The sequence below is a fragment of the Lissotriton vulgaris genome, chromosome 11, assembly GCF_964263255.1.
Source record: "Lissotriton vulgaris chromosome 11, aLisVul1.2, whole genome shotgun sequence".
NCBI lineage: Eukaryota > Metazoa > Chordata > Amphibia > Caudata > Salamandridae > Lissotriton > Lissotriton vulgaris.
The window spans coordinates 980,093,845-980,120,039 of NC_141699.1; the positions used below are offsets into that span (position 1 = coordinate 980,093,845).

General features: G+C 47.5%; 1 protein-coding gene across 2 annotated transcripts in view; it reads right to left on the reverse strand.

The window, feature by feature from the left end:
- SMC4 (structural maintenance of chromosomes 4) overlaps positions 1–26,195 on the reverse strand; it is a 512,503-nt gene that overhangs the window by 70,673 nt on the left and 415,635 nt on the right. For both annotated transcript variants that reach the window (XM_086944206.1, XM_086944207.1), the window contains exons 19-21: positions 25,362–25,506; positions 15,210–15,383; positions 10,708–10,890 (exon numbers count right to left, since the gene is read on the reverse strand). In XM_086944206.1, coding sequence (XP_086800332.1) covers positions 10,708–10,890; positions 15,210–15,383; positions 25,362–25,506 — 502 coding nt within the window. The remainder of the gene's footprint in view (positions 1–10,707; positions 10,891–15,209; positions 15,384–25,361; positions 25,507–26,195) is intronic.

The window sequence follows — 26,195 nt, forward strand, 5'->3', positions numbered from 1 at the left end:
GTGCCTGCTGAGCAGGTCCGCCATCTGATTGTCCTTGCCCGGGAGGTGCTCTGCCATGAGGAAGATGTTCCTCTGAATGGCCCACTTCCACATGCTCTGAGCCAGATGAGACAGCTGCGGAGAGTGTGTTCCTCCCTGCTTTTGAATGTAGTACATTGCAGTCATGTTGTCCGTTCGGATCAACACGACCTTGTTGCACAGATGTACCTTGAAGGTTTTTAGTGCCATGAAGATTGCCATCAGTTCCAGAACATTGATGTGCATCTTCCTTTGTTGTTGTGCCCATAGTCCCTGCACAGTGTTTGGAGTACATGCGCTCCCCATCCCTGGAAAGAAGCGTCCGTCGTCAGGATGATCTGTGGCACAGGCTCCTAGAGCGGTCGGCCCTTGCAAAGGTTTCGTGGATTCCACCAATGCAGAGAGTTGTATGCCCGACCGCTCACCAACACTAGGTCTTTCAACTGGCCGTGAGCCTGAGTCCACTGAAGTGCCAAGCACTCCTGAAGCGGACGCATATGTAGTCTCGCGTGCGAGACAATGGAGATGCGGGAGGCCATCATGCCTATCAACTGCATGAACACTCTTGCTGGAAGCGAATGTTGAGGCCTGAATTTTTGGATCAGCGATTGAATGCTGCTGACTCTCACTGAATTCGGCTGCGCGGTGGCCGCAGAGTGTCTATGGTCGCACCCAGATACTGCCGTATGTGGGCGGGCTGGAGGTGGGATTTTGGGTAATTCAGTGAGAATCCCAGATCGTGCAGGAGGTGAATGGTGTGGGACACGTGGGCGGCACACTGCTGGGCTGACTTCGCTTGGATAAGCCAGTCGTCCAGATAAGGGTAGACGTGGATGTTTTGTCTCCTTAGATGTGCCGCCACCGTCGCCAGGCACTTTGTGAAAACCCTGGGTGCCGTGGTGACACCGAAAGGAAAAAACCTTGAATTGGTAGTGCTGGTTTTGGATGGTGAACCTGAGGTATTTCCTGTGTGAAGGGTGCAGTGGAATGTGAAAGTTGTGAGAAGTTGGCCTGATATATAGTGTTCACTATTCTAGTGAGCACTTTGCATCAGTCCAAACAACCCTTATGGTGATTGGTTGTAAGTCAACCTTATAGACCAGCTATCCTAGTAGCGTGGATACGAGCAGTCTTCGGGCTAAACTCTAGAGGGCGTGTTAAGCCAGCTGTTATACCATCACATATACCCCTTGAACACCAAGTGAAAGGACACCACACAAGTGTTATGAAAATAAACAGTGTATTTATTTAGATCACAACAGCCCTGTACTCTTTATGAGGACAGGGTACTAAGCACACAACAAAACTCTTATAAAAATACTTCAAGTTGCACAATTTACACAAATGCCCGAGAGGCACGGAAAACCATATACTATGGAAGTGGAATGCGAAATTACTAGCAGGTAAGTACTGTACTAATAGGCTTTAGAATCGCTAGGACTACGTTTACTGAACCTTCAGATTACTAGTACGAGGCCTAGGGGACTCGGGTGCAGTGTGCGCACTCTCACGCGGGATGCGGGACAAAGTCTATGGGAACTAGTAAAGACAAAGTTAGTGTTCTCGGGTGAACCTGATAAGGTAGATCAAAAACAACAGTGGATCCTGACCCTTGGATAGTGAGGCTATGCTGGGGCACCGAAATGCCGAAGTTACCTAGCCCAGGGGCTGCAGCTGCATAGGTCTCAAAAGACGTCGGGGATCCTCGTAGACGAACCAGGAGCCTGAAGAAAGAAGTTGCTGGCAGGCGACCAGTGAAGATAGTTCGAGTGATCCAAGCCTGGATCGAAGATGGATGACACCTGAAAGCAGAGGGGACCAAGTTCGTGACTACAAGCCAGTAGTCAGGTGGCACCAGGAGGGCACCGGATGGTAGTCACCTCGACTAGGTGAGTGGGCGACGCTGTGCTCTGCAGATCTCACGGACCAGGAGGCGTTGTCGGCGACCAGGATGGAGGTGCAAGCTGTCCCACGATGGATGATGCTGTCGACGTCGCTGGACCCAGGATTGGGGCAACAAGTCTTGGCAAATTCAAGCCCAAGCGGTGGACCTAAAATGGCGTCTGGTGTGGACCAGGAGGGTCCGGGGTGCTCCTCTTTTGGAAGGGAGCAAGGGCCAGTCTGGAGCAACCAGACCAGCAGCAGTGATGTCGTCGGGCGTCGTTAAGAAGGCCACAAGCCAGCGGGCTAGTAGCCAAACAACGTGGTGAGCAGCAAAAAGCAGAAGGGCCCCACGCAGATCGTGGAGATGCTGGGAGGCTGGACTTCGGTGCTGGAGCTGCTCAGGGTCGGGGCTTCTCGGACCCCAAAGCCCTCACCAGAGGATCCCTCGGCAGTCGTGCTGAAGAGAAGTCGTGCAGTTCTGATGATGGCCGGTCCCTCGAGGTCTCGTCGCACCTACGGTTCTCAGCTTAGCTGTAGAGGTAGGTAGAGGTCAGAGGTGCCAGGGAAGCCGGGTCTCGTCGTGCTGGTCGGTCGGATTCCTGAGGAAGGACGTGCAGCAAACCGCAGAGTTCTTAGATGGTGCCTGCGGATGCAGGGTGACTACTCCTTAGCCACAAGGGAGAAATCTTGAGAAGAAGTCGAGAGTTCCTTTCGTAGAAAGTAGTTTCTTGATTCAAAGATGATCTAATTTGGAAGGGTCCCCGCTCCTGCCTTTATCCTAAAGAAAGGGGTGGGTACGCGACTAGGTCCTGCCCTAGGGGTGGGACCAGGAAGGGGGGTGGTTACACCCCTCTCCCATGCCGGACTTTCCCCAGGCCAGGGGCTGGTGTGCCCCTGGAACTGGTTCCAGCCGGCAGATGCGTAGTGAGCACCGGGGTGCCACTTGCAGTCACCTTCCTGTAAAGCCCTGCCTACCCAGGATACACAAAACCCTGTCTGGGATGGTGCTAGCACCGCCCCTGACAGGAAACCCTTTGTCCAAGCTCTCCTAGCTGGAAGGACTCCCAGCAGCAGGAGGTCAGACTCGTGTCTGTGGTGGCAGCATCCATTTTGTGGAGCTGAGGCTTCAGTTAACTTTAACCGGGGTTCACAGTTACATACATTTCGTGTCCCTCTAGAAGGGTGGAATGCTAACCCCGTCGCCAGAATTGGCGAGGGGTTAGTATTCCAATTCGTATGACACCTTACTCGACATGTTTTGATAAAGCAATACCAAAGATAGCATTTAACCGCGAGGATTATAATGCACTTAAGAGTATATGGTATGCGTTATCATGGAACAGCTATTAGGACTTGGTTCCGCAAGCTGCAAACGGGCTCAGCTCATGCCAGAGCACCATTTCACACGATTCCAAGCACTCTGCCTTCAGGATTGTCAAGGCCTGCCATAGGAGTGACTGATAGGAATCTGTGTGTCCATTTTTAGGGTTAGATATAGGTATACTATATCTAAAGCAAAGGGTGATTACACCACCTTGCCCCAGCTGTCGTGCAGCCAGTTGTGTCAGATTTAGATGGCCATCCAGGGGTGGCATAATACATGCTTCAGCCCCTGGTAGGCCCTGGGTACACCTATGCCCTGAGTTACAGGGTCTGATAAGGTGGCCCAGTACCAATTGGATAATGCACCTAAGGTACACATGTCAATTTAGTGAGAGAACAGCTAGGCTGTGGGTCTGATTGGCAGGCCCACAGCCAGAGAAAGTCATAAACCAGTGAAACAAAAGCAAAAAATCTGGGTGATCATAGGATTGCAGACCCTACTCTCCTACAAAAGTACGCATCCTTCAGGTCTAAAGTTGTGAGAAAATCCCCTTGCCTGAGCAACGGGAGCACTTGCTTCAGGGTCAGCATATGGAAGTGCTCCGACAGGATGTAGAAGTTGAGTGGCCTGAGGTCCAGAATGGGTCTGAGGGACCCGTCCTTTGGTATGAGGAAGTACAGGGAGTATACTCCTGTGCCTCTCTCCTGCAGTGGCACGAGCTCTATTGCTCCTTTTTGCAGCATGACGGTGACCTCCTGCTGCAATAAGTGCAAGTGCTCGTCCAACATAGGACGGTGTCTTGGGGGCATGTTGGGTGGAGTGGATGTTAACTCCAGACAATAACCGTATTGGATAAGTTTTCTGACCCACCTGTCCGTGGTGATGGACTTCCAGATGGGCAGGAACTGCTGGAGTCTCCCCCCGACCGGTGTTGTGTGGTCGGGGGGCAGTGACAAGGCGTCACTGTTTGCTGGCGGTAGAGGACCTGGAGCTGTTGTTGCCACGTCCTCTGCCTTTGGCGCTGTTGCAGTGATATCCACCTCGACTCTTGTTGGCATAAGTAGTCTGGGTGTTGCCCTTGTAGAATTGCGCGGACTGTGAAAGTTGACCCCTTGAGGTGCCTCTAGTATTGGAGCGGCGAAAAGACCCACCCCGAAACTGCTGGGACTGCAAGGCACCCATGGATTTTGCAGTGTCAGTGTCCTTCATTTTCTCTAGGGTGGTGTCAACCTCCGGGCCAAACAGGTGGTCTGGGTTGACCGTTTGGTTCAAGATGGTGGTCTGGATGTCTGGCTTAAAACCAGAGATTCTCAGCCAGGCATGTCTCCGAAGCATAACACTGGTGTTAATGGCTCGCGCAGCGGTGTTAGCTGCGTCCAGAGCGCACTTAATGGAAGCGTTGGAGATTAGCTTCCCCTCCTGGATCAGCACCTCAGCCCCTTCCTTGTATTGATCAGGTAGGTGTTGCAAAAGGGTCTCTAGTGTATCGTAGTGCGCCCTGTCATAACGCGCCAGAAGCGCCTGTGTGTTTGAGATGCGCCATACGTTGGCTGCCTGTGCTGCTACCCTCTTCCCTGAAGCCTCAAAGACCTTGGATTCTTTGTCAGGGGGAGGAGCATCACCCGTAGTCTGAGAATTGGCCCTCTTCCGGGCATTCGACACGACAAGGGAGTCCAGAGGCAACTGTCCTTTAATATAGGTGGGATCAGTAGGTGCCGCTTTGTATTTCTTATCAATTCTAGGGTTGATAACTCTCGCTCTGGTAGGTTCCTTGAAGACCTCAGCAGCATGCTTCAAAACCCCTTTCAGCATAGGCAGTGTTTTCACAGTCTTTTCAGAAACAGAAAAGGTGTCAAAGAGGAAATCCACATCCACAGGGTCAGCATGCAGCTGGACATTGTCATTGGCAGCGGCCCGTTCAATGAGGGCATTGAAAGCAGCAGAGTCCTCAGTAGGTGAAGTCTTAGCAGAGAAGAGTTGAGGGTCTTGTCCCGAATGAGGATCCCCAGGTTCACCACCAGCTGACCAGGGCTCATTTGTATCCTCTGGGTCCGTGTAGACCGGATAGCTATATTCATCCTCCTCATCGCCCTCACCAGCGTCCCCATCGGAGTAGGTGGGTGAGACCTCATGAGCTTGTGGTGAAATGGGTTCCACCAAGGCAGGAGTACCAGCAGAGTCCATTTTCTTCTTGAGGGGTATTTTGTAAGACTCCAGTTCCGGGGTGATTTTCCTCTTTAGAAGGGAAAGCCTGCCCGTTTCGGCGTCGATGAAGTGTTCTTGACGCCCCTCCTCTGAAGGTTGTCGAGGCCGCGGGGCGTGACCACCAACGACGCCTTCGGCGCCGTAGAGACCTTCTCGAGCACGCCGGCCCCCGGTCTAGGAGCGAAAGCCTTCGGCGCCGTCTTAGGCGGCAAGGTAAAGAGGATCGGCGTGGACGCCTTAACCGTTTTCTCCACAGGCCTGGCAGGCGGAGGTTCTTTCGGTTCGACCGCTGCGGCACCGTCCTTAATGCGCTGCAGGGACTCCGTGACCTTTTTCGTGAACGCGGCAGATGGACGTGCCGGTTCAAATGAGTCCCCCGAGGACGGTTTTGGAGCCGACTCACGTGGCGCAGCACCCTTGGCCTTGTCGTGTGGAAGCGAGGCAGAGAGGACCGTCGGGTCATCGGGTCGCCGAGAGATTTCTTCGGGTCGTCGACAGCCTTCTTCAGGTCGACCCGGCCTTTGCCGGCATCGACCGCCTTCGGCGCCGACGTCTAACATTTTCACCTTAGTCTTCGGCGCGGTAGCCTTTGGCTCGGCGCCCTTGACTTGGCCTTTCGGCTCGACAGCCATCTTTGGCTTCTTCGGCGCCGAGGCCTCGGAAGTCTTCGATCCGACCAATGCGATGCGCACTTTCGGTTTCGGTACCTGCGCAGTATCTGGCGTCGAGACCGTAGGTTTCACTTTCGGTTTCGTTTTGACCGGGAGTGACTCGGTAACAATGTCCGTGGCCGGGCCCGAAGGCGGGGCCGTGGAACCAATATCGAGGTCTTGGGTAAGGCCCGAAGGCGATCCCTCGACCCGGGCCTTATAGACCGGCACGGCCCCAGAGTCAGTCTGAGGGAGCTCCTCGTCCGAGCTATCCTCCATGGCCCGAGGGCCCCGTCGTCGTCTCCTACCTCCTCGACGACTTCTTCAGTTTCGAAAACCTCAGCGTCGTAGTCTTCCTCGAAGTCCGACACGGGGTTTGATTCTGAAACGTCCTGGATATAGTCTTCCTCGAGCTCCCCAGCATCGAAAATGTCCGTAGGCGCCGGAGCAGATTGCTGGGCCTCCAGGCGCGCAGCTCGTCGGAGCTTGAGTGTCTTCTTGGACCTGAATCGCGAACAGGCCATACACTTGGCCTCATCGTGGTCCGGCGACAGACACTTGTTGCACACCGGGTGGACGTCGATGTGTGGGTACTTCGAGTTACAGACCGGACATCGTTTGAATGGACTTCGGTCCATGATGGATCGTCGATGAGTCTGGAGCGTCGACGAGGCCTTCCGCGCCGAAAACACGCGGAAGTACAGAACTCGGCTCGGAGCCGAAGTAGAAGTTGCTAGCCGAACGCAAGACAATACCAACGTAATACTAAAGACCTTTTGGTCTTAAGGAAAGTTTTTCTATTGATTCCGACAAGAGGGAACCAAAGACATCCGAACCCAATGGCAGAAAAAAACAATCTGGGGATGGAGTCGATGCCCATGCGCACTGTAGTCCAGGGGAGGAGCCACCTCTCGTGATACTTCGAAGACTCTTCCAGGACAACAATGTGCAATCATCCGGACCCAACACTAGGCGGCGATCTATGCACAGATATGAATTCAGCAGCCCACATGCCTCGAACTATATGATGTCTTTCGGTGCTCCCATGCTAATTAAAACAGGCCATAAAAGCGAATGTTCGACCAGATCAAAGGCAGAGCGGAGATCGGCAAAACATAGAAAAAGATTTCCTTCCTTGACTGTAGTATATTTGTTAATAATGAGGTCAAGGTTGACACATTGCTCCATCGTACCAATCCCCCTCCTGAACCCATACTGTATTGGTGATAATATGGATTTCTCTTCTGCCCAGGTATCCAGTCTGGCCAGAAGGACCCTACTAAGTATTTTGATGGAGGAGTCAAGGAGGGAGATGGTCTATAATTGCAGGCCTCGGCCCTGGAACCCTTTTTGAATAGTGGTATTATGATTGACTGACCCCATGTCTGAGGGAGTTCGATGGCAGCATTAAAGAAATGTGTAAGGATGGGTGCCTATAGTAATTTCTCATGTTTATATAAATCTATTGGCACACCATCCGGACCAGGGGCCTTGCCACCACTACTTTTTTCCAGACCTGCCAAAACCTCATTCAAAGTAATAGATAGCGCAATGATTGGCCATTGGCCTGAGTTTTGTAAAATCAATTCATCCGAGTTAAAAACCTTGGATAAGTGCTCTATCCAATCTGTACAACTAACATTAGAAGTCACAACAGGAATAATATTTTTTAGAAAAGGGCAGTTAATTGTTTCCCATAAAAGTTTATTTTTTAGGGTTGCTGCCATGTCTAATTTTTCCCATGCCTCATCTGGTAATTGTTTTTTCCTTATTGCAAGCCTGGTTTTGTACACATGCCGTTTTTCCCTAATTTGCTCCATGTCTCTTGGTTGGGTTGACATCACGTGTTTTAGTGAGGATAAAGCCTTGGTGCAGTCTTTATCAAACCAGCCAGTACGCCCTCTATGGTGATATGGATCTTATTGATCCTGGGCAACATATCTGCTGGGTTATACTCTTCTTTGAGGCAATAGCTAATATCCTCGCCACAGGTGTCTTATCTCCACTAACAATTTGTACGGGTTGATTTTTGCTCACTTAATTCTAGGGCCATTTCACCTTGAGGCCATAATTTCTTGAGTCGGTTTGCTATATATCTGGGTTTTAAGGCCCCAACCGAGTAAAGTTACTAAAATGCTGTTGTGATTGCTCACAACGATTTTTCAAGATTGGTAGTTACAGACAAATCAGCCTTACAAAACGGTCAATCCACTCCTAGATTTGAAAATGGCTCGAATCGGTTTGATAAGGGGAGGTGAAACATGGCCCTGTTGTATGTGCTCCCTACGTGTGGCCCCCTCTATAGGCATGGTGATGGTGTAAAGGTGGTCCTTGTCTCATACCAGGGTAAAAGTAATGAAGATCCAGTGTTTGAATATCCCCCTCTCTGCCAAACCTTGGTTCCCTGCGGATAAAATCAACCGCCCAGGGATCTTTAAAACTCACAATGACAGTCGCCATCCAAGTCCCTAGTAGTCTTCCCTACCCAATTTATCCTCCTCACATAGAGAATCTCTGCGTTGGAAAAGGGAGGGAGTGGTCTATTGGTATTTAGCCAGTAGATAACTTTATGCTTCAGATCCCTGTGTGTTTCCCTCTTATCGCTTCCAAGTCCGCGTATTCCTACCATTATGATTGTGTAGGGTAGTGCTTCCGGAGGGAGGTTTACACAGGAGAGTGTGTGTTTGTTATTCGTGTCACCTGGCGTCTTAGGCAAGTTGGTTGTTGTTTGAGCACGAGAATCAGGTTGGTTCTTGTGCGTGATACCTGGCCTGGTGGCTATCGGACTAGTAGGCCCCTTTGTGTTGGGATCTGGGGTATTTTTGAGTGACATATTTGTCACTGGACGAGAAACCAAGACCGTACTAGCATTAGGGTTCTTGTCTTCTTTTTAGAATTTTGGGCTGTAGATTGAATTATAGTATTTGGGTGTGGGGTCTTTGGCTGTTTTAAGTTAGTGGTGATGTCATCTAGTCTAGTTGTATTACCAGTGACTAGTTTTTCTATATGATCTAGTTTGGAGGTGAGCTGTTTCGTCCTTTCAATTAAAGGTAACATTAGGGATCTGACTAACTTTTCCATTTTCTCCATTAGTCTTGCTTCGCTATACCCTTGGTTGAGTAGATGGGGGTTGGCGTTAACTACTAGAGGTGAAGTAGCATGCGGTACAGGCTCACAGGGGACCCTTTGCACTTTTTTCCGCCTTTTAGCTGGCGCCTTCTTTGGTGGAGTATTGCCTCTTTTTCTTTAACCGGGTGGATCGGTAGTGCTGATGTTACCAGTGACCGTAGTCCTCCTGGTCGCCTACAGCATCTTTCTTCAAAGGCTCCATAGACTCAAACGGCGAAACCTGACATCTTCACACCTATGCACCCGCTTCCTGTGGGTGAGGTAACGCGAGTACTTCGGTACTCCCAAGGGTATTGATTATCCAAGTGTCTAGGTTTTTAGTTGTTTCCTCCTAGCTAAACCGGAAGTGTCCTAAATCCTTTATCTAACTCTTAGGTTCCCATTGACTCTCGCGTGTGGGTAAAGACTCTGCACGCGCCGCCTGTGGGCCTCCTTCTTCTGAACTAAGGTTCAGATAGCGTAGCCCCAGCGATTGCCTAGGCCCTAGGCCTTTCCTTTTCTCGTGACGTGGTACTTATACCACTTTCTTAATATATGATTTGCTTCGCCCCTAGGGCCCAACTGTAATTTGTGCAACTTAACGTATTCTGATTAACTGGTTATGTGCTTTGGCCTCTGATCTCAAAGAGTTCAGAGGAGTGTGTTAGTAAATAAATACATATATATTTTATATATATCCTGTGTGGTGTCCTTTCATTTGATATTCAAGGGGTAGCATATGGTAAAACAGCTGGCTTTACACGCCCTCAAGAGTATTTTAGCCTAAGACTGTTCTGTCCACGCTACCACTAGGATAGCTGGTCTATAAGGTTGACTTACAACCATCACCATAAGGGTTGTTTGGACTGGTGCAAGGTGTTCACTAGAATAGTGAACATCATACACAGGCCAACTTATTACACCGTACACATATATAAAATGTTAGATTTTTTTTTACCCCGTCAACCCCTGGATTGAGCAATCTGACTGGCTGTAATAGCAGAAATGTTGCAACTGCCATTTCAAGTCATGGGGACCAAGTCCCAAAATATGTTAAGAGAAATTTGCAAGAAGGCTGGATAAGGGTATCCTAACCCCACATGGCCGTTGAGACCCACAACTCCAGCCCTGTGGCGGTTCCCCGCAATTATTTAACTTAACATGTCATGAGTGATGTATTATGTTAGTTCATGAACACAGAATGGAGGGGATGGATGCAAGTAATAGTTGGCTCAGTAAACTGGTGAATTTCAGTGGTTTTTGGCTTTAAAGTAATTTTACATTACATGACTTAAATACGTCACTTTAACCTTAGATTTTGTTTAGTAAAAAAGTTAATTGTGTGCATGTCAAGCTGGACTAGTCTTCATTTACGACTATCAGTCAGAATACTGCGATGCATTAACAAAGAAAACAATCTGCACTTAATTAGTGAGTCATTTGCCATTAACAGCAAGGTCTGGGAAATGAGAACATACTATTTGTAAACATTTCGCATAGCAGGAAAAAGAAACCTACCTTCTTTTTGTACTCTGCAATTGCACCGAGATTGGGCTTCATTTCAATACACTTTGCTTCCAAAAGAGCAATTTGATTGTTAACCACATCAGGATCATGTATGGCTTCAAGCTCCTCTTGGCTAAGCACTGCAAGCTCTTCTGCTGGCCGATCTTCTATTTGATGCAGAGATATTTTTGACATCTAGAAACAATTGTAAAAATTCAACTTTCATAATGAGAATGAATGTTTCATTAAACATTGGGTAGATAAATTACTCGGGAAAGTTGACATGTATTTGCGGTGAGAAGACAAGACAGTAACAACCACAAGTTTGGTGAAAAAGATAAACAATCTGCGAACGTAGCACAATAAAATGTTGGCCCTGTAAACATTCTTACACAACAGACTCATTTGCTAGCTTTAAAAGGAACTCACAGCTCTTAGAAGACAGAAATGCATCTGTGTTTTGGGTTGTGAATGGTTTCCTTTTAGGGTCTGTGCAGACAGACATTTGGTGAAGCAAGCAAGCATAGTGCACTGTGCCACTCTTTAATAGTCCTTAAAGGACAGCTCACTTACCTTCCGTAATAGAGACCTGTTGTAGCCCTAGATTCCTTAACTTTCAATTTCCCTGGTGTCAGATTGGATCTGGAAGTTTTTTCTTGAGCAATACTCCTGCGCACCGATAGGTGGCAGTCAGCTCTGTGTGACTTCGCTCACGCTGGAATTAACGTCTTCATCACCTACATAGGCGTCACCTTTGTGCACCGACGTAAGTTACTTTTCAGATGTTTCCATACCAAAAACACTGAGCCATGAACAGCACCGATATCGGCCGGTTTAAGAAACTAGGGACCTGAAATGCACCTGCGGTGCGGGGAGGATAGGTGGATCGGTAAATCTCCAGCTAGATCATGTCTCTACCAGATAAGGCGATATCAAAGGTAAGAAACGTGCCCATCTGATAGAGCATCTACTCGCAGATGTCTTACCTTCGAATAGATACCCAAGCAATGCCATCCCCAGAGGAGGGACTGCGGATAAAATTATCCTATGAAATCCTGCAAGACTAAGTGGTCAAAATATTAGTTTGAGATTGGAGTATCCAGGCAGTAATGACTGGTGAATATGTGCAGGGATGCCCACACCACTGCCTGACAAATGCCCAGGACTGGTACTCCAAATTGCAAAGCAGTGGTAACAGCCCTAGCTCTGGTGGAATGAGCCCTTAGGCTTTCCGAAGGATGCGTCTTGGACAGAGCATAGAATATTTTAATACAGAGAACGACTCACCGGGAGATGGTCCTCTTCTGCAAACCATGATCGTTCTTCGTTCCAATGTACCCCACAAAGAGTTGGTTGTCCATCTGAAACTCTTGTGCAGTTAGGGTAGAACAACGCTCTTTTTGGGTCCAGGAGATGGAGTCGCTCCTCTTCTTATGAGGGACGCAGAGGAGCGTAGAAAGTGGGCAAGGTAACAGATTGCCCCACATGAAATATTTACCACTCTAGGAAGGAAAGAGGCCCTTAAATAAAACTGTTTTTTAATTCAATCTTCTGTTTGTCACCTCTCCTTTTATAATTCTCTCTCTCAAATGTTACTCTCCTTTACCAAAACTGTCCCTTTCTTCCCACAATTGGCTCACCTCTGGCAAACATTTAAGTCTCTTATAAAAGGTACCAGTGATACCAGAGCGCCGTGTCCAGAACTGCTCCGATGAAAAGGGGCTTCTGAGAGGGAATCTGGTGTGACTTCGGCACATTTATAGCGAACCCCAGCGAATGCAGGAGGTCTGCCATAATATGGCAGTTGGAGACGACCACCTGGGGCGAGCTTGCCTTCAACAGGCAGTCGTCGAGATAGGGGAAGACTAGAACCCCTAATCTGCGCAGATGAGCTGCGATCACTGCCATCACCTTTGTTAACACCGGAGGGGTGCTGGTAAGGCCAAAGGGGAGCACGGTAAACTGAAAATGCTCATGGCCTACCGTGAACCGTAGGTAACTCCTGTGGCCTGGCAGAACGGGTATGTGGAAGCGTCCTGTAAGTCCAACGCTACCATCCAGTCTCCATGGTCCCGGGCAGACAGGACCTGAGCTAAAGTCAACATTTTGAATTTCTCCTTCCAGAGGAAGCTGTTGATGTCCCCGAGATCCAAGATAGGAGGCATGCCTTTGTCCTTCTTGGATACCAGGAAGTAGTGGAAGTAACAACCACAACCTACTTCTGGGACAGGGACTCACTCGATCGCTCTCTTGGCCAAGAGAGACAAAACTTCCTGATGGAGATGGGCCAAGTGATCCTCCGACATGCGATGGAGTGTTGGGCACATGAAGGGAAGGGAGTAGCCCCTTCGGACTATCTGCAAAATCCACCTGTCCACTCAGATCCATCCCAGTGGGCTACGAGGCAGAGGTGAAGGACGACGACCTTCCACGTCCAGTCGGTTGACGAAGAAGGCGGAGAGTGATGGTGCTTCTTCGCCTTCATGTGCTTCGACTTACCCAATGAGGAAGACTTCAAGGAGCAATGATGGTGGTGACTCTGTGATCGGTCCCGCGAACTCCCTCACGAGCTGCGCAGAGCGGACTGGCGGGCTTTCAGGACTGCTCCCGCTAAGACTTCGGGTTCCTGGCCTGGCAGTCTGAGCACTACTTTGGGTCGTGGTCGCACGCCAGGCATCAGTGGGGTCTGTGACCGACATCAACTTGTAACAGGATTCACAAGGCTTTAAGCCAGTCCGACGATGGGACATCCCTATGTGCACCAGGAGTCGAATGACAAAAAAAGATGTCGACAAAAGTCGAAAAAGTTTTTGTAAAAAAATGACTAAGGGTACCGCTCTCTCCAGATCTGCACTGGCTGGCGTGAGAAAAGAAAAAACTGACGTCAGTGCGCAGGGGCTGTGTCTAAGTAGAGACTGCAACATCATTCTGGCGACCATGACGCAACGACAGACGCATAGTCGACCGACGCACAGGGGTACTGCTAAAGAAAATAAAATCTCTGGATCCAGTCTGACGCCTGGGGGTAATTCTAAGTTAAGGAATCTATAACTAATACTGTTTCAGATACACCAATGCAGTAGACTGGAAGCTTGCTGGTATCTTCAACTGTACCTGTTGTCTTTGAAGCAGTATTCGCTGTGTTGATAAGCTCTTCAGTTTTCTTCTCCACTTTTCCGAGTGGTTTGTGAGGCTGGCTCTTAGATCTCAAATGTTTCTCATTATCTGAAACTGTCCCAAAGACAACTTTGTCCTCCAACTGTATAATTTCTTGGGCTATATTTAGGTGGGTTTAAAGAGGCACCACCTAAGATAGTGTACAACGTCATTAACTTCTGAGGCCACAAGTGCAATCTTCTTCCCTGTCTTTTAGAGGTTTTTGCAGAAAACTTTATGCAGATCTTGCACTCTTTAGTTTTAGGAGTCAAAGTAGGTGCATTCCTTAGAGGTATAATCTGAGTGGATCCTCAATTTCTCACAGGAACAAGATGGCTTAAACTCGGCATGAAGCTAGTCTGCTTGGAATCTAGAGTAAGCATTAAAAGACTTGACGCAAAATAGACTTATCTATTGAGATGTGAACAGAGCTCTATAGGGACTCGTTCACATACTACGTGCGATAGAAATCTGCTTGATGACGGTGTGAGAGGAGTGGTTGGAATGTGGTTATTTTTCCAGGAGCTTAGGCAACTTAAATAATATTTACAGCCTCTTAGGCGGTATCTAACATTGTACCGCTATTTTAATCTTCCTGTGGGATTCCCAGCTCAACTAAGTGAATGTTTCAGGCTATCAAACACCCAATGCTGGAATATTTGAGATTTATTTCTAGAAGTGGGTGAGGGAGGATTGAAAATAGTCAAGATCACAACAAACAACAGAGGAAATGAATCAAATAAAACAAACATTTTGACTCAGTTTCAAATGGGCTACATCAATTTGAAAGAAAATGGCAAATTATATTTTATTAGAAACTGTAATTTTCCTTTAGAAGGATGGTTATTGAGTACAGTTGAAACTTTGCTATCAAGGTCAACAACCAGCACAAGTTATTCTCCATTTGTTCTGCCACAGGTTGGAATCAGTTTGTGCACCAGTCGCATTCCTCATTCAAAGCTGAAGTCTTTTCAACTGCCACACCTGCAGCCAGAATTGGCATACTCCAGGCCACAGAGCCAAGGCCTCAATTGAAATTCTGCATCTGCAATGGTCTCAGGTGAAGTTCCTAAGGTAGCAACATTCAGCCTCTGTGTATACTCATGCTGCAGATCCTCTGCCAATTACACTACGAAGGTGATAGCATGATACGGTTTGTAATATGGGTGAGCCAGCTCAAATAGGAGCGATCCGAGCTGTGGAGGGCATTTCTGTTAACAGCATTTGAGATCAGAACATTTACAGCAAACGTTTCTAAATATACAATGTAGCTTTGCTTATGCCGTATAAATATGAATTATGCCATTATTTTCACTTGCCAAAAACAAGAGACTGAAAATTGGATAGTTTCACATTACCTCTCTTTGCCAGTATTTTATTTTTGACTGATGCTCTGTAATGTGACTGTCTATTTGTTCAATTTTAAGCCTAATATTAAGAGCTTCTTTTTGAAGGGCATGCTCATTTTCTTGAATGACTTTAATTTCTTGCAGTAAACTGCGGTGCTCCTCTTGAATTGCAGGCAAAGCACCCTAGGAGGAAACAAATTAATATGTAAAAGTCTTTTAGAGCATACAAAACCAATTAAAACATTTCAGGTGTAATTCAGTTCTGCTTGATCCATAAATTATATTTTCCTACCTTAAATGTAACCAACTGGGTACATTTCCTGTTGACTCACCTCTCAACAATATCTCTTACTCTTTAGGTTGAACTTTCTAGGCGGTGGATCTAAGGATCACCAGAGTTGCAGAAGTTGCATATTCAGGAGTTTAGTTCTTTACATTTTCAGAAAAGAGTAATTAACAGTATCCCTTAAGAAGCTTCATTGTTGCATCATAAACATTCAAAATAAAATAACCCTAATGGCATTAGTGTAAAAGAAACAAAGTGAGCAATCCGTTATAACCTACATTCCTAAAAATGGGCACGCCTGTAACCGCTCTAAGAAAAATAGAAATAGCTTCCTTTTGTGAATGCTATGACAAACCAGCCGAAGAATCCTTTGCCCAAATACAACCAAAAAAGCCCATTTTTTGAGACTCCTTGTTTCTATAACACAACCTGCTTAGATGATAATATAAACATTACAAGCAGTGATAAGACCATTGTAGGACTTGGCCTTTTGGCTAAAGTTCCCTAAACGTTTTGCTCTCCCCCGGATGGTTTTCCTGATTTAGATGCTTTGGGTACTTTGCCACTGCTGATCAGTGTCAAAATACTAGTGCTCCCCATGTAAAATGTAATGGCGATTGGTGGCCATGATTGGTATGTTTGCTTACTAGTAAAGTCCCTACTGAGTTGCACTGTGTGCGCCAGGGCTATTAATGCAAAGGCGCCCCGAGAGGGAAACTCAGGCCTGCAGAGTAGGGCCTGCACGCAGTTTGCCAAGTTAGCATGTTGTCCTGACCAGTGCAACAACTTGTCAGGCATGACTTTCCCTTTTACATGTACATTAGGAACCCCTGTGGTAGGTCCCGGGTAATCCCTGGGCAGGGTACAGTATAGGTAAAAGGCAGGACATATACTAAGTTGTGTTATGTCCTGACAGTGATAAACACTCCATTTCGTGTTTCACTCATGAAAAGCCATCCTGTCCATAGGACAGATTGGGAAAGCTGGTTGTTGTGTTTGTTAGCCTAGTTTCCTGTCAGTTTATAACGGAGAGGTGAAGTTTAGTATGCATGAACTGTGTCATAACACATCTTTCTGTGAAGGTGGTTTTGTCAATGTGTTCAGACACCACTCTTTTAGAAAGTGGTTGAGTTTTGTGCTCAAAGTATTTCTGTGCGTCTGCTGAAATGTTGATTGTCTGTCTGGATCTACAAGGTGAGAGCAGCTGGGAGAGGTCTTGACGCAGGGAGGGGTTGAGATGGCACCAGGCTGCCCTACATCAGGAGAGTAGAGGGAGGAGAAGCCCGGAGGTGAAAAGGCCTGGGCTGGTGCTATAAACCAATATACCCATCTCCTGCTGAGTGATTAAGGATCCAGACCCCCAGTATCAGAGGGAGAGAGGGATGGAGACACCCAGAACTGATTATGGGAGGGGTAAGGGACCCTGGAGCACAAAAAGACATTAAGGGGTATTACTATGAGAGCTGAAACCACTGAACATGGGAATGAAACAGATATAGATTTAAACAGAAATAGATTGAGACTGAAAAGGCTTGGACGCATTCAGTGGTCAAGAGGAACCTCTGCTAAAGAAGGAGCAACTGAAGAGACTGCTGTGGCAAGAGCAATCCTTGCTTCGTGATCTGGGGCTGGTCTGCAGTTTGCTGTTCTAACCAAGGGAGAGGCTGTTGGGACTGTGCTTGGAGGCGCTGGGTCCCCCTGCTTAAAGAAGATTGTGTTTTGTGCTGTGTCAGCACAAAACAGCTCACCTCGCCAAGGCCAAGGGCCCGAGGTGAGATGACTCCCTGTTTGGAAATACAGGATCATAAAAGTTTCCAGAGAAGTCCCATGCAACGCGGTGTGCACGTGCTTTTGCAGCTTGAGACCTTCAGAAGTTGTGCCTTGAGATCGTGGGCATGCAGGAGTAAGCAGAGTCTCAGACGCACTGGGTGCGTGTCGTGGTGCAGACCAGGGCGTTTGTGTGTTATGTTAAAATAATTTGTTACGCGCACGTTCACTCGACTGTTTCTTGGCACTGAGCGGATTTAGTTGCAGGTACTATAGCAGTGGAGTTAACTAAGCCTGGCCGAATACATAGGTTTTGAGGGATTTCCTGAATTGGGTGTAGGAGGTGGCCAAACGCACTTCGGGGGGGTTCCAAAACTGAGGTGCAAGGGTCGAGAATCTTAGACCGCTGTTTGTTTTGCATTTGAATGGGCAGGGAGTCAGCAGGTTCATGTTTAAAGAACGTAGATTGCAAGAAGGGACATAACGCTGTATTTTAGAGGCTATAAAGGCCGGATCGCGATCCGAGAGCTTTGTAGATCGTACAGCTTAATTTGAAAAGGCAGAGTTGGGTCACAGGTGTAGGAAGGTGGATACCTGACTATGGTTACCCCCAACTTTTTGCCTAGTGTTTAGCTGGTTTTCGACTTAGTTGGCCTGGGATCCTGCTATTCAGGACCCCAGGCTATCTGCTCTCTCTGTAAAATGGACTCCATGTACTGTAGGTACATACCAAATTGGATATTGGGTCACGTTTGGGAGTCCCTGTATAGTGTACCATAGGTACCCAGGGCATAGGTGCACCCAAGGCCTGCAGCATATATTATGCCACCCCTGGCTGGCCACCTAAATTGACACAACTGGCTGATCACTCAGCAGGGGGAAGGTCATGTAATCCCCCCTTGCTTAGGTATAGTATCCCTATACCTACCTTATATATTGACACATAGTAACCTATAAGTCACTCCTATGGCAGGCCTTAACAATCCTGGAGGCAGAGTGCTTGGTTATGTGTGAGATGGTGCTCTACAAAGCTGAGCCTGTCTGCAGCTTTCGGAACCATGTCCTTATAGCTGTTCTATGATATTGCCATACCATATACTCTTAAAAGCATTATAATCCTCGCGGTTAAGGCTAACTTTGGTTTGGCTTTATCCAAACATGTCGTGTAAGGTGTCATAGGCTTTGGAATACTACCCCCTTGCCAATTCAGGTGACGGGGGTAGCATTCCACCCTTCTAGAGGGAGAAGACATGTTGAAACTTCTGTACCCGGTTAAAGTTAACCAGAGGCCCAGCATCACAAAATGGATGCTGCTGCCACAGACGCAAGTCTGACCTCCTGCTGCTGGGAGTGTTTCCAGTCAGGGAGGTTTGGACAATAGGTTTCCTGCCTGGAGAGGTGCGAGCACTACCCGAGACAGGACTTTGTGTATTGGGACAGGAAAGGCTGAATAGAATGAGACACTGCCTGAAGCACCCTAGGTGCTCCATGCATACCCTGGTTCAAACCGGTTGCTGGGGCACTCCAGACCCAGCTCTGGCACGAAACTGGACAAAGGAAAGGGGGTGTAACCAACCCCCCTTCCTGGTCCCACCCATAGGAGGGACCTAGAAAGTAATCCAGCCCCTTTTAGTTGTATAAAGGTAGGCGCTGAGTCCTGAGACTTTAGATTAATCCTGAATTGAAACTGGACACGAAACTCTGGACCTTCGACGTTCTGCTGAAGCTGAAGAGTCTCCCTTGTGGCCAAGAAGTGACCACCCTGGGCAACCAGGCACCATCCAGCAAATCAACGGCTTGCTTTGTCGACGTTCCCGCCGGAATCCGAGCACAGAGCCTGACAAGACCCAGACTTCCAGACCTCTCTGACCCTCTCTTCACGACTGCAGCATAGCTGAGATCCGTGGAGGCGACAAGACACGTGGGACCGGACATTTTGGAAAGCCTGCAACTTGCTAACTGTGCAGCTCCTGAGGCATCCTCGAAGCTGTGCACTGGGGACTGAGCAACCCCGAACCCGAGCTCCAGTTGCACCGAAGACCAGCCCTTCACACGCTACGAGTTCTGTGTGGGGCCCTTCTGCTTGTGTTCTGCTCGACGCGTTGTCCGGTTGCTGGCCCGTTGGCTAGTAGCCTCTGTGACGACAATCCTATAGAATCATATCGCTGGTCTGGTTGCTCCAGACTGGCCCTTGCCTCCCTGCAAAGGTGAGGCACCTCAGACCTTGCTGGTCTGCACCAGAAGCCTTCTTTGAATCTTGCGTGGGTTGCCTTTGCCAAGGCTTGACTCCAATCTGGAAAGTCGACTCCTCCATTCGAGAGATCCTGCGTGGGACAGCTTGCCTCCAGCGCCTGGTTGTCCTCAACGCCTCCTGGTCCGTGTGGCTGAAGAGACAAGCTTCAAGACAGCAGCTGATTACTCAGACGTCGTCTGGTTCCTTCCTGGTTCCACCTGGTCACTGGCTAGTGACCCAGACTCTGTCCCCTCTGGCGAAACCAGACATCTTCACACCTATGCACCCGCCGTCCGTGGGTGAGGTAACTAGAGTACTTCGGTGCTCCCAAGGGTATTGACTATCCAAGTGTCTAGGTTTTTAGTCGTTTCCTCCTAGCTAAACCGGAAGTGTCCTAAATCCTTCTAAACCTAATTTCTAAGTTCCCATTGACTTTGCATTGACTCACGTGTGTGAGTAAAGAGACTGCACGCGCCGTCTGTGGGCCTCCTACTTCTAAACTAAGGTTCAGACAGTGTAGCCCCAGCGATTCCCTAGGCCTTTCCTTTTCTCGTGACGTGGTACTTATACCACTTTCTTAATATATGGTTTGCTTCGCCCCTAGGGCCTAACCGTAAATTGTGCAACTTAACGTATTCTGACTAAGTAACTTGTTATGTGCTTTTGCCTCTGATCTCAAAGAGTTCAGAGGAGTGTGTTAGTAAATAAATACATATATATTTTATATACATCCTGTGTGGTGTCCTTTCATTTGGTATTTAAGGGGTTACATATGGTAAAACAGCTGGCTTTACACACCCTCAAGAGTCTTTTAGCCTAAGACTGTTCTGTCCACGCTACCACTAGGACAGCTGGTCTACAAGGTTGACTTACAACCATCACCATAAGGGCTGTTTGGACTGGTGCAAGGTGTTCACTAGAATAGTGAACATCCTATACCAGGCCAACTTCTCACAACGGGGAGACAAAGAAGGCTCTTCAACAGAGGTTTCACATGGTGAGACTTAGGCTGACCATAAACAAGCCTGGCGGCTGGGTTCTGTACCAATTGTAGAGGGTGTAATTGGTAGGCTGGGATGCCGGTGTACAAAGAGTTAGCGTAGTCAATACGCGACATTAACAGGGAGAGAATAACTTGGATCAGGGCCTCAGTGGTTAGATATCTGCTTATTTTCTGAATTCTCTGCAGGTGAAAAAACACGCAGAGACCACTGAGCTTATCTGGGCCTTCATGGTGAGATCATTGCTGATCATGATTCCCAGGCTTTTAATCGAGCTGACTGGAGGAGGGGGAGCACCCCAATAGTTGAGGCCAATATTTGGAGCCACCAGCAAGAATCAGCTCAGTTTTATCGGGATTTAGTTTGAGATGATTAATGTTCATCCAGTTGCTAATGAGTTTCATTGTCGACTGAAAGCTCTCCATTGATGAAGGGGATGAGTCTATGTTAAACACTAGCTGGAGATCATCAAGGCAAAGATGTACAGATTGAAGAGGAGTGGGGAAAGGGATGAGCCCTATGGTACCAGCATGTCAGTCTTTTTACAGCAGAAAAACTGGCAAGACGGACTGCTTGAAAGCGATCGCGGAGGAACAAAAAGAGTTCCACTTTAGTGAGAGACCCCGGCGCTTCCAACACGGTCGCCCAGCAGATGGTGGTCGACAGTGTCGAAAGCAGCCGATAGATCTCGGAGTACCAGGGCTTGCGTGGTGTTCTGGTCAGCCCCCCTTCTTAATTCGTCTAGAGCTGCCAAGATGGACTCGGTAGAGTTTTCGGGTCTAAAGCCTGCTTGATGCGAGTCCGGGTAGTGAGATTTCTCTACAAAGGTGCTAAGGCAGTTAGCAACATGGGCTTCTAGAATTTTTCCCAGGAAGAGCAGCAGCGCTATAGGGCGGAAGTTGCTAGGTGTTGAAGGGTCGGTGCCTGTTTTTTTTAGGATTGGTACGACTTCCGCACTCTTAAATAGATTGGGGACAATAACTTTGGTAAGGGAGTTAAGGAGCGCCATAGGGGGCTCTGGACAGTAAAGAAAGACTTCCTGAAGGATGTGAGGGGGGACATCTGTCCGTAGGAGATCCAGAACAGACCTTCTTAAGTAGGGAAAAAAAGGCATCTTGGGTAATGAGGGGAATTTGGTCAAGATGACGCAAATTGGTGGGTGAACATCAAGAATCTGGCAGTGCGGTGGCCTTGAGGACACTGGATTTGAAGATGGCGATTGTTTTGATGAAATATGTGTTAAGAGAATCGCATAAGGATTGTGACGGAGTGGGTTTCGCATTGACACCATCTGGTTTGACAGGTTCATCTACTATGGAGAACATGTCCTTGGCTTTATTAGTAGATTCTAAAATTTTAGAGGAAAAGTATTCAGATTTGGTCCTGAGGAAGGCGCATTTGTATTTTTTAAGTGCCAAAATGAAGATGGCCTTTTTGTTAGGGCAATAATCCTGTCTCCACCCGCGTTTGGCTTGTGGCTGAGCCAGTTCATTTGACTCAAATTGTCGGAGAACCAACGTTGGGTGTCATGGGGCCTCTTATTTTTGATTTTCTTCAAGGGGGGCCATACTGTCTTTGGCAGATTCCAGCCAGGTGTTGATATTTTCCGTCTGGGTGTGAGGGGATACCGTCTGGCCAGAGGGTGTAGAAATGGCTAGTAGTGCGCAGAATTCTGAGGTGTCTACGCGGCTCCAGTTTCTGGCCACGATAGTGCCTGGAGGCGAGACTTTGGGAGGAGGGGTGCTCAGGATGGAGAAGGTAATAAAATGATGGTCCGACCATGTGCAAGGGGAAATTCATAGGTCGGCTAGCTCTAGGTTAGATGTCCAGACTTGGTCTAGTGTATGTCCCTTTATGTGGGTAGCTATCTTATATGCTGGATGTAATTCATTCCCGTTAGCAGGTCGGTAAATTAAACCGAGCAGGGGCTTTCCAGTGCATCGTTTGGCCAATAGGTCAAGTGACCAATTATCAACACGCTAGCGTGATTAATAACCAGTTCAGCAATGGCGTTGCCCAATGACTGCGAAAACGTGGGCATGTGGCGGGAGTCTGTAGAGTAAAGCGCATACAAAAGAAGAGTGATTAAATTGAAACTGGAGTAAAAAGCTATCGCCTAATGGGATGCCTAATGAGGCTAGAGAGGTGTGTTTGTGATATTACAGCTGCAACCCCATCTCCAGCTTGCTAGGATGTCAGGGCTGGACTCCGCCATCAGCCAAGATTCTGACAGGAGGAGGATGTTTGGTTGGTCAGTGTCTAAGAGGTAAAAGATCTCAAGTTGATGCTTAGCACCTGGTTGATGTGTGCACCAAAAGAAGAAGTGAGTTTTGGACGTGCAGAGTGCATGTCATGGTGCAGCCAGGGCGTTGGTGAGGAGCGCCTGGTCATTGTGTGCACCGGAAGAAGAGGAGAGACTTGGATACGCAGTGTGCGTTTCGAGGTGCAACTTGAGGCACTGGTAGCCCCGGAGAAGCTGAGCCACCGGCCTGAGCTCACCACACCCCGTGACACAGTTCTGGGTCAAGGTCTAAGTCGCTGAAGTCTGAGAGGAGAGTGGGGTCTTGCCTCCCACGTAACATGAATCACCACCTGGGGTGGCAGGGGGAGCTGGCGCACAGGGCAGAGGGGAGGGAAAAACCCAGGAAACAAGGAGGCAGCAGGGAGGCAGGAACAAGGCAGTCAGGTGACGAGCAGCGGAGTGGGGGCGACCTGTCTGCGAGCAGGGTCAAAGGTCACAAAAAAGCGCAGAAAGGTCACAAAAAACAGGGGGAAACGAGAGGCACAGAGGCAGAAAGGTCACAAGAAAGGACAGAAAGGTCATAAAAAACGAGGAACGAGTGGCACAGGAGGCAGAAAGGTCACAAGGGCAGAAAGGTCACAAAAAACGAATGTTTCTTACAGATATATTGTTACCGAAGGTAAGTAACTTGTTTATCTGAAAGAAACACGTTATTATTAGATTCCTTCCCGTAAAATAGATACCCCAGCAATACCAACCCCGGTGGTGGTTCTGCCAACTACGATTACACCAGAAAATCCCGGAGAACAGAAAAGCCAAAGAAGCCGTCTCTCCGGACTGGACTGTCAAGGCAATAATGTTTAGTAAAGGTATGCAGCGAGGACCACGTAGCTGCCAGACAGATATCCTGCAAAGAGACTCCCCGTCCCAGAGCAGTAGTGGCTGCAGTCGTCAGAGTAGAATGGGCACGCAGCCCAAAAGGAGGCTAATTTTTAGCCAGGCAGTAAAAGGTTTTAATACACAGAAAAACCCACCGAGAGATGGTTTGTTTGTGAACAGCCCGACCTTCCCCTCCATCTGCGAGAACCTTCATGGACAGCTCCTCTCCAGCATCTGGTCGTCCTGTTTCTTTCAGATCAACCAGACCACAAACAAAAGAGAGTAAAGTATTATCATATTTAACCTATGCTATACCTTTGGGGAATCCACTGGACTCTGCGCACACTATCTTCCTTTGGTATAGTATATATAGGATGTAGCCTTGGGGATAGAGTGGTCTACGTCGAAGCTGGGGAACCGGGTTAGAGTCTCGACAACGACGCTCAACATTCTGTGATTCTGGGCAAATTGCTTAATATCCCCATGCTTAACAAATTTAACGTGTCCACATGTAACTAAACTCGTCCTATCTAAGGCGCTCTGAAACCAGATATCTTCGGGTCTAGTTAGCACTATATAAAACTGAAAAAAGAAATAGAGCCAGCTCCATACACGGTCAAGTAGAGTACAGCTATGCTAAAGATCTTCAGAGGAATTCTTCCTTCGTATTGAATAGACCCAATCAGGAATGTCTACGTATTGAGGAGGCATTACAGGCATTCATTCAAGGGGTCTCAGCCCTGGTGCAGCACCCACTGAGACTGAAGACACTGTCTCAGCCTCTTTAGTAGTGTCATGAAGGAATCTCCTTCGGCTGCAGGGAAAGGAGTGCTCAGGAAGTTTCCTTGAAACTTCTTCCAGTCTGTTAAAATGACACTTTCTTCAAAGGGCAAAAGATTAACCGTCTCATTTCCAGCTACTTTATTGACTCTTTTTAAACCCTAAAGTCATGCCAATAGCTCAACTGTTCAAAGATGCCCCAAGCACAACATGCATACTTTGTGTCCTATTATTTGATCCCCGCCACTCAAAAGAGCTGAAAGCATTCCCTTAGGAGACAGTGCTAAATAATTATGTTAGTGCTAATAATACTGATAAGTTAGAAAGTGTTTGGTGCACCCACCAACTCTGGCCAAAAATTCAAACAGCTTATGAATCTTCTGAAAATCTCATGTTGGAGATTACAATATTACTTTACCATACCAAGTAGCAGCTGGTGGCACCCATTTCTTGTGTCTGGATTGCTAATGTAGATTGAGACTTTCAATTTCAGGATACAAATCTGCATTTAGAGGTGCATGAAATACCAGGCATTTCCTGCTTAAGAGCACAGAAAATTGCAGGGCACCTTGAGCCTCAGGTTTAGGGAACCCCACATTTCCCTGGACTCCAAAGGAGCTGAGAGACCACTTTGACATGCTATCCAACAGATTATAACTATCTAAAAAGGGAGCAATTCGGATGCAGTCGGTCATTTTGATTTGCGGATTTCTTGACCCAATTTAAGCTGGTCTCTGAGTTTAGGACATTATTGGATGCTGTACTGCTAACCAAACCAGAATGGTTGACTCAGCCCAGCATCTTGCTTATCAAGCTTTGAGGTAGAAACAGGTGTGTGGTAGAGTTCAAGTGCACAACAAATTTAAGTCCATCTTGCAGCTGCAGTTTGTAAAAGCAAAAGGAAAATAGTAAGTTGGGAGTTCAAGCAAAGCAGCACAGTATTTTCACAGGCGTTTGCTTTCGTAAAACATACCTCTGCTTCTTTACACTCCTTCATGACATCTGTGGCTTTCTCCTCAAGGTTTTTCAGTTCTTCAGTAAGCTCTGTAACATCTCGGTCATTATCTGATATTTCTTTCTCTGTGCGGACAACTGATTCTTCTGCTTTCTTAAGATTTCTGGTAAACAAATACAGTTGCTTATAAAACAATGCTGAAAAGGTGTTGGAAAAAACAGATAGTAATTTCCTCATAATTTGAGTACTGGTATTGCATGATCAAGTGGACATATTACAGCTTTGCCACGTTGTTAACCAGGAGGCCTTGGAACACCATCAGCAAACGGTTCTGTTCATCAGAGGAAGTCAACTGTCAACATCCTTAAACGACCCATCAATAGGCTTGAATCACAAATGTATCACACAGTTGCGGCGATGAATGCTACACATGATGCCAACAAGTGGCCGAGTGGGAAAGCTGTGGGTATTCTATGATCTTGTTAAACAGGCTGACAAAAAGGCTCTTTTCTCTCTGTCAGAATGATGCATTACCTACTTACTTAGGAGAAAGTTTAAAGAAAGTGATATAGCAAATAAAGCAATCATGATAGCTTTTAAGAAGGTACTATTTTCACCATTATTGAGCCTGACAAATGTATTGCATCTACAAACAGTGGAGGCACAAAGGAAAAACATCTTTAACTTTTATACACAAAGGTAAAATTTGCCACAGAGAGTGGCAGTCATATGAAAAAAAGTGAGCCCAAGTTCTGGGTTCGGAGACCTGTCTTGTGTTGTGGGTAAATACAAAAAATTATTAAGTGTAGCCGAAATCAGAAAGAAAAAATATCTTTGAGTCCCCTCACTCAC